General features: G+C 34.5%; 1 protein-coding gene across 1 annotated transcript in view; it reads right to left on the bottom strand.

The window, feature by feature from the left end:
- The window catches only part of PCDH15 (protocadherin related 15), a 1,036,870-nt gene that overhangs the window by 238,930 nt on the left and 780,956 nt on the right, over positions 1-16,984 (bottom strand). The window contains exons 19-20 of the mRNA XM_070780422.1: positions 5,901-6,206; positions 2,085-2,309 (exon numbers count right to left, since the gene is read on the bottom strand). Coding sequence (XP_070636523.1) covers positions 2,085-2,309; positions 5,901-6,206 — 531 coding nt within the window. The remainder of the gene's footprint in view (positions 1-2,084; positions 2,310-5,900; positions 6,207-16,984) is intronic.

Here is a 16,984-nt window from a genome sequence, read left to right as displayed (position 1 = left end):
CTTCTATTGTGAAAATATTTTTCCTTTGAAATAAATTTTTATTTTTTTCCATTATCACTCCAATCTTAAATGAATTTGATGGATTAGATATTAAATACTGAATCTTTCTTTTTTCCCGTTTCTTTACAAAAGAAATTATGTCTTTGCTCATTTTCAGAGATGACTTCAACATGGTTTCCCCATGGTAACTATTTTGTGTAGAAATATCTCTTGGCAAATACCATGCAATTATGTTATCAACTAAATAGCTTGTCAGTACTGCAAGCAAACAGACCAATAGCAGAAAATTTGCAAGCTTGGGAAAGATTTACATTTGTAGGGAAATGAGAAATATACTTCACTCTTCTCTTCAAAACAAACAAGTATGATACTTCTATAGGTCCCAATGGTATACAATACAGTTTTACAATTCTCTTTGTGATAATCTGATCCTGAGTGATTAGGTGAAAAGAAAGCACATGTCAGTCTGAATTTGGAGAAATGTTCAGTGAACTTGATCATGTTTAAATAACCTTGAATAAGAAAACAAAGTGTCACTGAAAAATGTCTAGAATTAAATATTGTTTTGTTTTCAATGTACAATTATCCAGAAGGAACTCTGTATAAGTAAGGAAATGTTGACCAGTGAAATTGTTTGACTTCTCTAAATTAGAGAGCAACTGAGGCAATAAAAATTATATCAATACTCTTCTGTTTCTGAAGAAAGAAGAGCCCATCAATGAGCAACAATTCCCACCTTCTGATTTTGACTTCTGGAGTGAATTCCATGTATTAAAATAAAGGGTGGTCAGAGAATGTGGAAGACATTTTAAGAGATGTGAGTCCCCAATAGAGAATGAGGTTTATTGAGTGCACATCCTGCTTGTTCAGATGATAGTTTTGGACTCATTTTGATACCAAAGACTTCTATCAAAAAAAAAAAAATGCAAGTGAATATATCTAAGCTGAAATTACAGCAACCAAGCTAGAGTTTATAATGGATTATAACTCTCCATTATCAACCACATCTAACTTGAGAGAGAAGGCACCAGAGAAAATAAGTGAATATCGTAATTTCAAATATGTACATTTTTCCCCTGACCAAAAAAAGATACATAACATGTTTATAAAAGCACTTTTTTATGTCATCAAAGATATAAAGGTCATTTGAAGTCATTTTTAAACACTAACACCTTTAGTAAAGCAATTTGAGGATCATTTGTGTGTATATTTGTAACTGAAGTACATTTTTCAACGTCTGATACTCACACAAACTGTGTAAGAATCATCTATGTACATTTCCAATATACTGATGCCTCAGATGCTCTTCTGAGAAAGGTGTTCTTCTGGGAAGGAGCAGAGGGACATGAAATTTTACTATTTAGTTCAGATGACCTTTATATACACTAATATTTGAGAAATAATAAATCTTTCCTCATGTCTTATTTTAAACCCATACTTTAGAAATCACAAGAAACCCTAAAGGTTGAGGATGATGTACCCTTCCAGGCAATCAGTTGGTACAGGGTATTTGATTAAATTAGATGGTAAACCTAGGGAGTCTAAGAGAGTTCCCAAGGTCATAGAACTTGAAAAGTGTTGAGCCATAAATTAACCCCAGTTCCATCTTATTCCAAAGCTTATTTCACTGCAGAGTCTTGGGTTCCAAACTAAGCTAAACAAACTAGCTCTGAGAGCCTTAGAACTCTTACTCTTTTTATTTATTATTTAAAATTGAAGAGTTTGGATGAAGTTATTATCTCTGGTGCAATGGAATTTGGACTATTGTGTAATCTAGAGAAATTATGACTTGATTGAAGTCCCAGGGCTAATGGTGGACCTAGGGAGCAACAGTATTTGAGCTCTTATTTAGTGATTCTTTCAAATTTATCTTTTATAAACGGTTAAATAATTCAGTTATTTCTCAAGTCTTTGTTAACACTTTCTATTTTAAAATTTATATTCTGGTTTTGGTACCATTTATAATTATGGATTGCTGCCCCCAAATATTATACAACAGTATGGATTAAAAAAATACAAAACAAAACAGAAATTACAGGTAGAGAAAACAAAGTAGGCAGCCGGAAGTCATCTACATCCCTTACCTTCACTATCACTGTGACAGTAGCAATGCCCGGTGGCATTGTTCCATAAATATCAAAGGCCTCCACTAGAAAAGTGATACTTGCTTCCTGGTCTGGAAACGACTCATAGTCCAAACTTCTTAAAAGGGAAAGTTCTCCCGTAAATGGATGTAGTGCAAAAAAGTGCTTCACTTCTGGACTTCTTATCCGATAAGACACATTTGCTCCGAGGTCAACATCTTTGGCCTGTAACACATTAAGAAGAAGAATGGTTATATCACTGCCATTTTCAAAATAAAGAAATGCAAGACTGATGAAGGTCATGTGTCAGGACCTAGAACAACATGGAATGAATGATGATCAAAAGTTATGTTTCAGGGATAAGTAGTTTTTAAAGTAATTTACCAGATAGAGGGAGAGGGAGAGAAAGAAAGAGATCAAGTCAAATACCGAGACTCAAGAGATTTTGTCATTGTTAGTCTTGTTACTATATCTATTTTATCTGAAATATCACTGATGAACGAAATCATACCACAGTAAAGAAATATTGTCATCCCTTATATGTGAAATCTAAAAAGAAATGATACAAATGAACTTACAAAACAGAAAGAGACTCACAAACTTAGTAAGTGAACTTACGGTTGCCATGGGGAAGGGGAAGTTAGGGACTTTGGGAAGGTCAAGTGCACACTGTTGTATTTAATATGGATAACCAACGAAGACCTGTTGTATAGCACATGGAGCTCTGCTCAGTTATGTGCCCAGCCCGGATGGGAGGGGGTTTAGGGGAGGGTGGATGCATGTATATTTATGGCTGAGTCCTTTTGCTGTTCACCTGAAACTGAACATCTGAATCACAACATTGTTAATCAGCTATATCCCAATACAAAATAAAAAGTTTAAATTAAAAAAAATTAAAATAAAAAAGAGCAAAAAGTAAATATTGTTGTAAATGATTGTTTATTATTCTCTGTTAATTGTATAACAATGAAAAATAATATCCTAAATATTCACAAGATGAATAAAGACAAAACACCTACCCTCCAGATAGGAGGTTCTCAAAGAAAATGCCAAAATAAAAGAGAAATGTGTATGGACCTAGAGATTGTCATGCTGAGGGAAGTGAGTTAGAGAAAGACAAATATCATATACTTCTTATATGTGGAATTTTTTAAAGAATAGTGCAAATGAGCTTATTTACAAAATAGAAATAGAATCATGGATATAGCAAACAAACTTATAGTTGTTACCAGTTGGCAAAGGATGGGAAGGGGTAAATTGGGAGATTGGGGTTGACATATATACACTACTATATATAAAATAAATAACTAATAAAGACCTGTTGTATAGCACTGGGAATTCTTCTCAATATCTGTAATCACCTACACGGGAAAAGAATCAGAGAAGGAGTTGGATATATGTGTATGTATAACTGATTCACTTTACTGTATAGCAGAAACTAATACGACATTGTAAATCAACTATATTCCAATATTTTTTTAAGTTCTCATTTCTAAAAAATAATTGCCCAGTTATTAAAACAAAACACACACACACACACACACACACACACATATACACACAAAGAGAGAACAAACAGACAAAAACAACGGAAAAAGCAGGTTTCAATGGAAACTTTATAGATGATTATTTCACTCAGTAGAGATCAGAAATTCCTACACTGGCAGGATATGGAATGGAGCAAAGACAGAGTGGGGAAGGTCAGGTTTTGCTAGAATGCATATGCAGTACAGCAAACACCTAAGTGAACTTCAGCCTCGTCCCCCTCCAAACAATTATCAACATCACAATGGGAAAGATACTGTTAAAGCACAGCTTTTATGATGTCACCTTCCTACCTAAAAACTCTTCTTTTCCATTTCACTTTGGATCAACTCCAATCTTCTTAACATGGTGCGGACACATGTATTTTCCAAGCCCTTACTCTCCTCTCCTCCAGGATTTTGAGCAGGTTTTTCCACTGCCTTGAATATTCTTTTTCCCCCTTGAACAACTCTTATTTGTTCCTCAGTTCACAACTTAGAAATAAGCTTTCCCAAGAAAACATTCTCGGAGAAGGCAATGGCAACCCACTCTAGTACTCTTGCCTGGAAAATCCCATAGATGGAGGAGCCTGGTGGGCTGCAGTCCACGGGGTCACTAAGAGTCGGGCACGACTGAGAGACTTCACTTTCACTTTTCACTTTCATGCACTGGAGAAGGAAATGACAACCCACTCAAATATTCTTGGCCTGGAGAATTCCAGGGACGGGGAGCCTGATGGGCTGTCATCTATGGGGTCGCACAGAGTCGGACACGACTGAAGTGACTTAGCAGCAGCAGCAGTATGCTTGCTACACTAGACTGAAAATTTGATGAAGGCAAGAAGTCTTGTTGATGTTTGAATCCTTGGCCTCTAGCAGAGGACTTGGCATTCAGTAAGCTTGTTGAATGAATGAATAGAGGAATAAATGGAAAAATAACAGCCTTCTCCCTGGTCAGCATCTGCCTTTTATAGGTTTAGTAATGTTGTAATGTTTCTTCCCAGATGGCATTAGTGGTAGAGAACCCACCTGCCAATGTGGGAGGCATAAGAAATGCAGGTTCAATCCCTGGGTCAGCAAGATCCTCTGGAGGAGGAAATGGCAACCCACTCCAGTATTTTGCCTGGAGAATCCCATGGACTGCAGAGCCTGGCAGGCTACAGTCCATGGGGTCGCAAAGAGTCAGACACGACTGAGACTGAACTGAACTGAACTAAACAAACATATATCAAATTGAGTCACGGAAAAACACAAGCTTTGAAATTCATGCTAACACAATTCAAGTTGTAGGTTGCAGGTTGAGAAAGAGTTATATTTTTAAAATATACTTCATAGAACACCTATGTCAGAATTAAAGGGTTGGTGCTTAAATGGAGACTTCTAGGCCAATCTAACTTACTGAATCTGAATATCCAGAGTTTCTGGTAATAATTGGAGAACTAAAAGACAGAAGCTTAGATATAAAGACACTAATAAAAAGGAGAAACAGACTTCTGGAAGTATGCCAGTTATGTATAGAAAGTGAACAAATATTACAAAATAGTAAGTATAGCGATCTATTTCTGTAAGATACAGGGTGATTCTATACATTTGTATAGGTGTATGCATGTATATCGGCTTCCTAGGTGGCTCAGTGGTAAAGAAAATATCTGTCAATAAAGAGACAAGGGTTCAATCCCTGGTTTGGGAGGAATTCCTGGAGAAGGAAATAGCAACCTAGTCCAATATTCTTGTGTGAGAAATCTCATGAATAGAGGAGCCTGGCAGGCTATAGTCCATGGGGTCACAAAAAGTCAGACATGACTTAGTGACTAAGCAGCAACAATACATGTGTATATATGTACATTCCTGGATACATGTATATTCAGACAGTGTGTAAATAGTTATTTGACATTTGTGTGAGCAGAAACATAAATGTAACATAATACACATAAAAATTTAATACTGAGGAACTTTGGAGGTACAAGGTGAGGAATTATTATGTATTGCCAATTGTTATAATAAATATTTGACATTCATTACTTTTGTGAATTGATAATAAGTCTATTAAGAAGTGTTATTCAATTTCTTACAATGGCAACTTTTATCCCTTCTATCTCTAAAATAAGCTTGTTAGATAAAACAGAGTATGTAATATTTGAGAAATACACATATTAAAATTTACTTATCATTCATTTGAAATTTAACTGCATGTGTGTGTGTGTGTGTGTGTGCATTTTACTGAAGTCTGGCAGACCCATACAAATACCAATTTTTATACAGAATTCATGAAACAATTGCTTCTTTCACACACCTCTATTTGAAGGAAAGTGGTCCCAGCTGGCAGGTTCTCCTCAACAACGACAGTATATGTTGAATTGGTGAACACAGGACTATTATCATCAATATCCAAAACCTTGATGGCCAGAGTAAGAGTTGAATGACGAGGATGTACTGCTCCATCAGTTGCCACAACAACAAGTTCATAGTAGTCCCGGACTTCTCTGTTAAGCTTCACGGCCGTGTAAATGCTTCCATTGGATGTGATGCGAAAAAGATTGTTGAAGTTACCCAAGCTGTAGTGCACTTGGCCATTTATTCCAGCATCAGGATCTACTGCCTAAACAAAATTAAAAACAGAGGAATTCACATAGTACTCTCTGTTATAATTTTTTAGAAGGGACAGTTAAAGACCTATGGCATATTTCTAACCAAATATTGTTTTTTCTTTAGAGAGAAAAGTAAAAAGATAATGATAATGTGGTACAAAAGTCTAGAACATGAAAAGAAATTTATAATAGTTTAATGCTACTCTTAATTCTAAATGAGCATAAAATTATTTTGTATCAGTAGCAATAACAATATTATATTATGACAGAAAGTTCACATTACATAAATACTGAATTTTCCTGTATTATCATTTATTTAATAGATTTTTAACTCTAAAATTTAAAAAAGTTTTAAACATAATTGAGTGATAGCTTTTGATTGTATATTTTTTAATTCAAGCTATATATTATATACCTATAATACATATAGAAGCACCATATATAGATAGATATAGATTACTGCATTTAATTTTCCTAACGTTCTTATAAATAAATATCATTGGTTCCATTCTACAAATGAGAAAACTGTGGCTTATAATTTGCTTAGAGTTATGGAAAATCCCATGGACGGAGGAGCCTGGTAGGCTGCAGTCCATGGGGTCGCTAGGAGACGGACACGACTGAGCGACTTCACTTTGACTTTTCACTTTCATGCATTGGAGGAGGAAATGGCAACCCACTCCAGTGTTCTTGCCTGGAGAATCCCATGGACAGAGGAGCCTGGTGGGCTGCCGTCTATGGGGTCGCACAGAGTCGGATACGACGGAAGCGACTTAGCAGCAGCAGCAGCATACAAGAAATAACAATCTGTGCCTCAATTCTTAGTATAATGCCTACATAAAATTACTTAATAAATATTTGAGGGATTAATTCATGTTAGAATAAATTAATGCAAGCAACTGAGGTTTAAAACTAGACATACTCCAAACCCCAAACAGAAGTGAAAGTTTAGTAACTGTAAAGCAACTGCAAAGGGCTCTTAAATATTAGAATACAACCTCTAAATGATAGTAGAATTGTTGATGCAATAATAAGCCTTTTGCAATTGAAATTTTAAGTCATATTAAATAACTTTGCATTAAATAAAATAAGTAAATTTTGAGTGGCTATTCTTCAAAGGAGTGTTATGAGAATTAATATAATCTAAAACTCAATTAATTGAAATAGAAATTATGACATCTCATTATCAAATACTGTGCATTTTGTACTACATAGCTCTATCTCATTGTTCCTCACACAAATTGGAATAAATCTTGGAAACCATAAAATGTTATATAACTATGCACCAAATGGCTGGTAAGGAAAGGAAGGAAAACAAGAGACTTGGCTGCATTATGAGCGAGGGACACAAAAATCAATTAATATTCATAAAGCCTAGGATGGAATATGATGTATTTTGAACAGAATATAAGCAGATGTACATCCACCTTTACAAACACTGGGGAAGCAAGTGGGGTGGGTTTGCTGAACACTTTTGCCTTGTTTGAAATGATAAAGCCCAGGATGTGAAAGTCAAATTTATAACTGTGCACCCTATGAATGCCAGACTTTCCAGCAGGATTTGTCCCTCTGATTCATCAAAACACAAATGTCCCTGGGAGGGTATTACTTCTGAAGTTTGAAGCCTGAGAAAAGATGAGGAACTGCAGGAATGTCTGAAGAGGACAAAAATACTGTAAAATAGTCAAAGAGCTTACATACACATATTTTCTTCTACTTTTATATCTTTCCTAGAATTTGTCTTACAAATTACTGATCAATTAGTCAAGCTGGTCATCTTAGTGAATACAAATAAACAACAATATTGTCAACTCCCCCACAAAAGAACAACCCAACAAAAAATACTCTATTTTGTCTTAAATCAGTGCTTAATTAAATAGAAAAATAAAACCTGGTAACATCAGTAGGCCTTAGTTCATTAAATCAACAGTATTAAACATTTAAGTGACTTTTCTTCCATGGGGGTTTTTATGTAATTTAAATGATTCTCACTCAAGGTGTGTTTTTGTCTATCCCAATATTTGGAAGATTTATTCTGATAGAATGATTCAATTTGCTTAATGTGGCTGTGTATGTATATGTGTGGAGGGACAGGGGATGTTAAGTACGTACTGTTACAGCTACTGAACTGATATCTCTGCTAGGACTTACACATCTAAGTTTATTATTTTATAGCTCTATAAAACAGAAGTTCAACAAGTGTCTCATCTGGCTAAAATCAAGGTATGCATAGGGCTGTGTTCCTTTCTGGAGGTTATAGGCAAAGATCCATTTCTTTGCACATTCCAGTTATTGACAGAATACAGTTCCTTGAGGTTGTAGGACTGAGATCCCCACTTCCTTTTTACTTGTCATGCAAGGACTATTCCCAATTTCTAAGACCACCCACAAACCTTGGATCTTGGCTCATGGTACACTTTTTCCATCTTCAAAGCTAGCAACTGTGGGTTAAGTTCCCCTCACACTTTCTGAATTTCTCCTTCTATTTTATCTCTCTGGTCCACCCTGCTACCATCTTTGTTCACTGTTCAACAGTTTTGATGACTACAGTGGGTCCACCTGGATATCTAGGATAATCCTCCCATCTCAAGTTCCTAAACCTCATTACATCTGCAAAATTTCTTTTGCTATGTAAGGTAACATATTCACACATGGGATGTGTTGGGAATCATAATTCTGTCTGCTCTAGAATCAAAAATTTAACATGTCCTTAACTAAACACTTGCCCAAATCTTTTTCATCTCTAATTCCCTTATATCAGTAAATGATTCTTCCACTGACCCAATAGATTACATAAAAACAAAGAGGATATTCCAGAGATCTCCTCCTATGTTCTGTGCTTCATTTATTCAATAATTTCAGAAAAGCATATTTAATATGATGTATGAGTCTCAGCTTCAAGTTACAATGGTGTATTAGATAACAAGTCCAAGATATCATGGAATTTACAGAGAAAATTACTATTCTATTTGTAATATGCTGTTTACACCTTTATACAGTATCTCAATCCTAACTTCTTTGCTTCAAATTATCATCAACTGTGGCTTAGATTACTAGATTACTTGTTAATTATTTTCTTTTTCTGTTATTTCATTTCAGAGAGGTCTTCTATAAAAGATAAATGACATTATTTCTCTTAATATCCTTTAATGATTTCAACTGTGTTCAGCAGCATTCAAACAGTTAACATCGTCAAGACGTCATCTACTGAATGCTACTTTCACTATGTTCTGGAATAATGCAAATCTCTCCAACCCCCAAATTTCTCTAAAGCTTCTGCCTAGTGGGGACTTCTGCTATTATTTGCCAGGCTAATGCCTGCTCATCTTTCAAAAGTCAATTTAAACATCACTTTCTCAAAGCAGTCTTCTCTGAATCACCTTATATCATATTTGATACTTTTAAATTCTATATTTATTTCTAGGATACACATATGAATTGCATTTATTAACATATATAAATAAAGATATTACTGTTGTTGTTCATTGTTCAGTCAGTCATGTCCGACTCTTTGCAACCCCATGGACTGCAGCACACCAGGCTTCCCTGTCCTTCACTATCTCCCAGAGTTTGCTCAAAGTCATGTCCATTGAATCAATGATACTATCCAGACATCTCTGTTGCTCCCTTCTCCTCCTGTCTTCAATCTTTCCCAGCATCACAGTCTTGTCCAATGAGTTGGCTCTTTGCATCAAGTGGCCAAAGTATTGGAACTTCAGCTTCGGCATCAGTCCTTCCAATGAATATTCATGATTGACTTCCTTTAGGATTGACTGGTTTGATCTCCTTGCTATCCAAATGATTTTCACGAGTTTTCTCCAACATCACAGTTCAAAAGCATCTATTCTTTGACTCTTAGTCTTCTTTATGGTCCAACTCTCACATCCACACATGACTACTGAAAAAACCATAGCTTTGACTATACAGACTTTTGTTGGAAAAGTGATTTCTCTAATTTTTAATACACTGTCTAGGTTTGTGATAGCTTTTCTTCCAAGGAGCAAGTGTTTTTGAATGTTGTAGCTGCAGTCACCAACTGCAGTGATTTTGGAGCCCAAGAAAAAGAAGTCTGTCACTGTTTCCATTTTTTCCCCATCTATTTGCCATGAAGTGACAGGACTAGATGCCATGATCTTTGGTTTTTGAATGTTGAGTTTTAAGTCAGCTTAATGAAGATGATATTATGCTACTTATTAATACATAGCTATATAATTCTTAAAATATATATTTAATCATTATGCATCTGTTGCTTGGTTCTACTTTGATTTATATCTCTTCCATTATCAACCTCTGTGCTTTTAATTAAGAATCCCAAACCAAAGACTGTAGAATTATCAAAATTTCATCTGGGACTCTGATTACCTTGGTAGAACTACTGAATCCAGGTCTAAACTGGAAAGAATCATTTTTAAAAATTACAAAGTAGTATTTTGCTATGACTTAAATGAGTATGATGATAAGTAAATGGCTTTGTATTTTTAATATTTTGTAGAATGACAAAGAGGGCCTATGTAGTTTAAGACAGAGAATGACCTTGATATATAGAACGATTGCTACATTGTAGAATTTTTTATTACTTTCAGTGTTTCCACTATACATATTTCTGATATCATTAACTTTGGTGTGTTCCCGCTAAGTATCAGGTAATACCTATAAAACTACAAAATAAAAGATGTGAAATCGAATAGCAATTTTGAATCTCTTTTCCTACCATTACACATGTCAGAGATAAAATTCACAAATGTGGCACAGATCATCAATTACAATATGAATAAAATATATGATAGTTATTGCATAATTCTCTGTAATCTAGTTGCAAAGCCATTGGTCTGTTCCACTGAATAAAATATATAAAAATTTAAGTGAATTGTCATTGCCATAGATAATATAAGCCAATAGCTAGTATCAGAATCATGCAAATATGTACCTACATTGGTAACAAATGACTTGGAAAAGACCTCACATTTGATTATTCAACTCATATTTGAAAACCACTGGGCTAGCAGATTGTTAAAGGAAATTTGCTTTAACAAGAGACTGAGATTAAAAAAAAAAAAAAAAAAAAGTTAATTTCAGAATGAACCACCTACAGTGCTTGCATCATGTTGGTATTTCCCAAGCCAGTGCATTAACCATATATTCCCTTGTGAATTTTCCAATGTTCAGAGAACTGTTGCATTGAAAGATCCTTTTTTATTAAGGATCGTGGAATAGTAGCTTAATGTCTCCAGGCTTCAACTTGCCAAGAGGAAAGACATTTTAGTAAAAAAAATCGTCTTTTCTCTGCTCCCTTATTCACTCATGAGTGATGAATTTGATAGAAAGAATTGGGTAAACACACTGACTTCTTTTAACATAACATCTGATGTTTATAAGGATGTCATATGAGTTACTTGTTTTGCTCTTATGAGCTCTTTCCCTAAGAATAAGACCTACAATTTCAGTTCTGTCTGAGGCTGTGTAGTTAAATTTAATTGTGGGGGTAGCATTTACTAACCTATTTGGTTCTCATTACTAAACCTCTTCCCCCTCAATATGAGAATTCTATCTGCCAGAATTTCATGTCTCTCTCTGAATTATTTTGAACCTGGGAAAGGTGTAGGATGTTATCTATTGATACTTCCAAATCCCAGGAAATATCAACACCACAGTTTCCAAACAAATTTAATCATAGATTTTTTTCATTGTTATTTGTTTAGAAAAATACTTACTAACATCTTGAGGGACATATAGTTTATTAAATACTGTTGTAATTCACTGAGTAACACTGGGAATAAGGCCTCTTTTTAATAATCTGTCCATGATATTTTCACATAATATTTCCACTTTATACTGTTTGTTCCCCATGATCGATCACTTGAAAATAACCATCTTAAATTTATAGAACTAGAGGTTCCCACTTTCTACCATGTTGGGGTCCTTAATAGAGTCCACAATAAAACAATAAATGGCAAATAAAAGATAATAAAACAAATATGCTTTCAAGAGGTTCAAAGAGAGATTTTTTAATGGCTTAAATTGATACAGAAGGCCATGGATGGAGAAGAAAATATTGAATTTCTGTTATGGCTTTGGTAAACTAACTCTAGGTGCTACATTTCATGGAATGTTAGCTTGATGCCAGGATTTTTCTAAGGGAAAAAGTGAGGAGAGATGGAGAGAGCAAGGGAGGTCTTTGTTGAAATAAATAAACTAGGGAAATTGGGATTAAAGAAAAAATTTTAAGTTTTCATTACTTCTGAACTTTTCATGTGCCATTAATATTTCAATGAGGAAGGCAAAGTTCTCAAGAGGAGTAATGTATGTACCAGATTTAAAAATCCCAAGTAACAGAAATCTTTTCAACGTGTTGACTGAACTACAGAAAGAAGGCCAGACTCGTATGCATGAGTTAATTTCAACCTACATTTTCAGTCTTCTCTTACTATTTACTGTCCTGTATAAACTTTCTTCTCAAGTCCAATCAATTTTCTACATTTCCTTAAGACTCAGAATACACTTTTTGACATTTCCTTCAAGACTTGCCATGATGATTCTTTATTCACTTCTGAAATTCCAATCCTTAATCCAGTCTTCAAATTCCAACCCCAGTTCAATGTCTCCCATGAAAATGTCTAGTATTTAGAGATAGATCATTTTGTACATCAGAATTCTAGGCTTGACAAATACTTCTTCACATTACTTATTATTTACACCTATTCCCCACAACCGTAACTCCTTTGAGAAGAGAAGCACATCTCATAACTCTTTATTGAATTTTTCAAATTTGCAGAAATCCTTATCTTATAGTGGGATAATTTGTCGAGAGAAAATATCTAACACATATTCAATAAGGACACTAAAAATAAATATTAGATGAAGCATTTTTATTAATAGGACTTTATAATTTCATCAGCTTGTGTATAAAATGTTAATAATAACATTCAAAGTCAAGCACACATACACACACATTCTGACCCACATTTACAACTTAACTCACTGAAGGACTAGTTTCTATAAAAAGAAGTATATTTTATGCTCATGATATAGAAGACCAACAGTCAATAAGAAAATGCTCTAAAAAATTTAAAGTAACTGAGTAACACATCTAATAGAGGTAAAGGAACTTGAACACTTATAAAATGCAGAATTATTTGCTTCCTTTTCTGACTCCTAATTAATTGAGAAGCATAAATAAGGTCATGGAAGTTAAATAATATGGATGGCTAAGCTAAGTAGTTTCATTTATTTACTATTATAGATGAGTATGTAGATGTTAGAAAAGGTAACCAAACATAAAATTCCCTATTATCAGCAATATTGTCAAGAAGTCTGCATTGATGTTTAAATCTAACCAAGGAACTCAATGTGTGATGCTATAATGAAACCATTCATCTTCCTAGAAATCAATTAAAAGTTAATTAAAATTGTTAACAAGAAATATCACACATCTCTCTTCATCTTGTACTACATCAAAGCAATAAACAGTAATAGCTGCAACTTTTTAATCATCTCTCCATGGTTAACACATTTTGTAATATACACCTTCCTATGGGACCTGATTTGCGGCTACTTATCTGTGCATGCATATTGCTGGGACATCGGCTGATTGTCTGTAGTCAAATAAAGATTTCACTGGACAAAACTGTGAACGTATGCTAGGAAAACTTTTGAATAGCCTTAATCACTGAAGTCAAAGTTGAGTCAGCCAGTTAACATTGCAGTCAGCCAAATAATTGCTTAATAAGGACAACACATCATGCACAAGGGCTTTTATTGACTATACTATTTTATAGTACATCATTTTAAAAGGAAGCTGGAAAATATATTTCTTACACATTATATCTACGCCTTTTGCTACCTAATTATATTTTAGAGAAGTCTATTATATATGCTTTCTAATCGATAAAGGTGGAAACCCATTACTGGGATACCTACACCAAGAATTACAAATTCTGTAGAGATGTAAAAGCATGCCTTTATGGGTAGAATATACTGGGACAAGACCTTAAAGGAGAGCATGAGGCCTGCCCTCCTTCCATTGAAAACTCCCTGCGTAGATTACTTATGCATTTTCAATGATTCATTCTTATTTAAAATGTTTTATATTCATACCCATTTGGATTATTTAGATAAATGATTTCTGTTTATTTTCATAAAATTCAGGTCTATATAAAGAACTTTGAGGACAAACAGAAAATATAGCTATGAGAAAGGTGTGAACTGCCATGTAGCACCTTATCAGCCCAGTGCAAAACTGAGAGGGAGCTTCACTCTAGTTTTTGCTTGTCCTTCACAGCAATTTTTGAGTCTGTGCACTCCTCTCTCACTTTGAAGTGGGAGCCATAAAAGTTGTTGAGCAGGGAGGTCAGAAGTTGGGCAGTGCATCCTTAATGACATTACTAATGGAAGTACATTTTTAAAATTATCTATCAACTTCAAAAAGACATAAAATGGTTGTTATCTTTATTTCTTTAAAGAAGCTGAGTTATTTCAAGGGATGTGATTATCAGTGTAAAAGGGGAAAAGCAATTTACTGACTCATGATACTGGCAAATATTCCCTCTTTCCATACCTATTCATTATTGAACAATGGCAAATAGACTTACTGGCTATAACGTAACAAGTGTACATGAGCTCAAATCACTAAAAATATAACGAGAGTAAATAGTTTTTTTTTGTTTGTTTTTGTTTTTGTTTTTAATACTGTAACTGTCACATATTTAATCCTTAGGAGTCTAGAAAACCCATATGTAAACTAGAGATTGCTTAAGGGCTTAAGCACTAGGTTAAAAGCCCAGCTCTTTCCCATACTAATTCTATGTCCTTGGGTGAGTCAGTCACTTTAAGCTTCCATACTTAATTTGTAAAAGTATGATGATAGTATTTACTTAACTACCTACTATGAGGATTGAACTAATTTAATAGCATGCTTAGATCACATTAAGTAATCAGTTAAAAATTAGGTATGTTTACTGAGGTTTTCAACATCTAATTAGAAGCTATTAAAAAGCTCATTTTTTGTATAAAGTTCTTAAAATTGAAAAAATAGAATAAATTAGTCTAATTTTATTTGGTTTATATATACACTTCATTTTCCTTAAGATCACATTTAACCTGGCAGTAAGTCTATTGGCCTCTTTTGTGGCTCTACAGTAAAAAATCTGCCTACAGTGTGTAATGCAGGAGACCTGGGTTCGATCCCAGGGTTGGAAAGATCCCCTGTAGAAGGAAATGGCAACCTACTCCAGTATTTTTGCCTGGAGAATACCATGGACAGAGAAGCCTGGTTGGTTACAGTCCATAGGGTCACACAGAATCGGACACGATTGAAGTGATTAAGCTTCAACAGCAGGAGGAGCAGTGTGTCTATTAAGTTCCATTGCTTTGTTTTTGTCAAGATCTGAGAATTGGGGTGCCTGTATTAATTATAGAAATAATATGTGAAAAATCTTAAAACCTGTCCATGTTGTGTTTTTAGTGTAACAAATAAAAATATGAGGAAAGCTTGTATGATGAAATGATATACAACAAAAAGGAAAGAGCACTTTAGTTATTACAAGAAACAATAATGAAGATTTAAGACATTTGAGGTGTAAATTCAGGTAGTATTAGACATATGATAGAGAAATTTCTATGAAAAATTACACCTGATATTTTTATGGATATTGTCACATTGAGAAATGTTTGCTACATCTGGACTGAGAAAAATACTGAATTTTTGAAAAATCAAAAATGTATAACATTTGAAAGCAGAAGAGAAGGTAACTTCCACTTGCATTTTAAAGTACTTTCATCATGGGTTGGGAAACAAATGTATGTCAACAGGTGAGTGGTCAGGAACTGATCATAAGTTGTGAGGCTCTTAAAATCATTATAGTGAGAGCTGAAAGGGATCTAAGAATTATTTCACACTAAACATTTCTTAACTTGTCATAACTACTCAGACCATCCTTCCAAATCTGAAAGATAAATTCTACCCAGAGAACTCAGTAAACAGTATTTCCCCGCATAAAAGTTTTGACAGCTGCCCGTATTTTTCTCCAAAGCTACGTATTTTTTTAGTGATCTTAAATTCTTTCTATTCTACCAAGGAGCAAACCTCTACTAAACTGTCTTTCCTGGCTTGGACATTTTTCTAGGATGCCTTTCCTGGTTTCCCCAAATCAAGACATTGTCCTTCCACTAACACTCCTTGCCATTTTGTTTTCATTTAGTTCAACAATATAAGGTAGCTGCTTGCTCACCTGCTTCTCTTCTACACTATACTTCCTGCAAATTGAGGACACGAAAAATGCATTGCTCCCAGTTTAACTTCTAATGCCTTTTCTGTATTAAGGTTCCGTGAATATTTGCTGAATAAATACTTCATGAGGACTGCTTCTTATGAAGCAGTATGTGCCTTAAATGAAAATTTTGTTGAATTCACTAATAATAGCCAAAACAATCATTTCTAGTTTACATAATAAATTACATTTTATTATAACATTGAAGGCTCTATGTGATCTTTTTCTAACCTATACTTATACACTAACCTCTCAGAACTAACTCTCTGATGTAAACTCTATGTTTTAATCAAAAGAGTTTATTTATTATGTCAGACAGCTCTTAAATAACTCCAAAATCTCAGCGGTTTGCTCTCACTGATGTTTATTTCTCATCCATGCAGTATCTACCATGGATTCCATGTAGCTCTTCTGTCTTTACTCAAGGAAGGAGTCTGAAGGAGCAGGCTTTATTGGAACATGTCACTCATATGACTGGGCTTCCCAGGTTGCAGTGGTAAAGAATCTGCCTGCCAAGGCAGGAC

The sequence above is a fragment of the Bos indicus genome, chromosome 26, assembly GCF_029378745.1.
Source record: "Bos indicus isolate NIAB-ARS_2022 breed Sahiwal x Tharparkar chromosome 26, NIAB-ARS_B.indTharparkar_mat_pri_1.0, whole genome shotgun sequence".
Classification (NCBI taxonomy): Eukaryota; Metazoa; Chordata; class Mammalia; order Artiodactyla; family Bovidae; genus Bos; species Bos indicus.
This window is presented reverse-complemented; position numbering and strand designations above follow the sequence as displayed.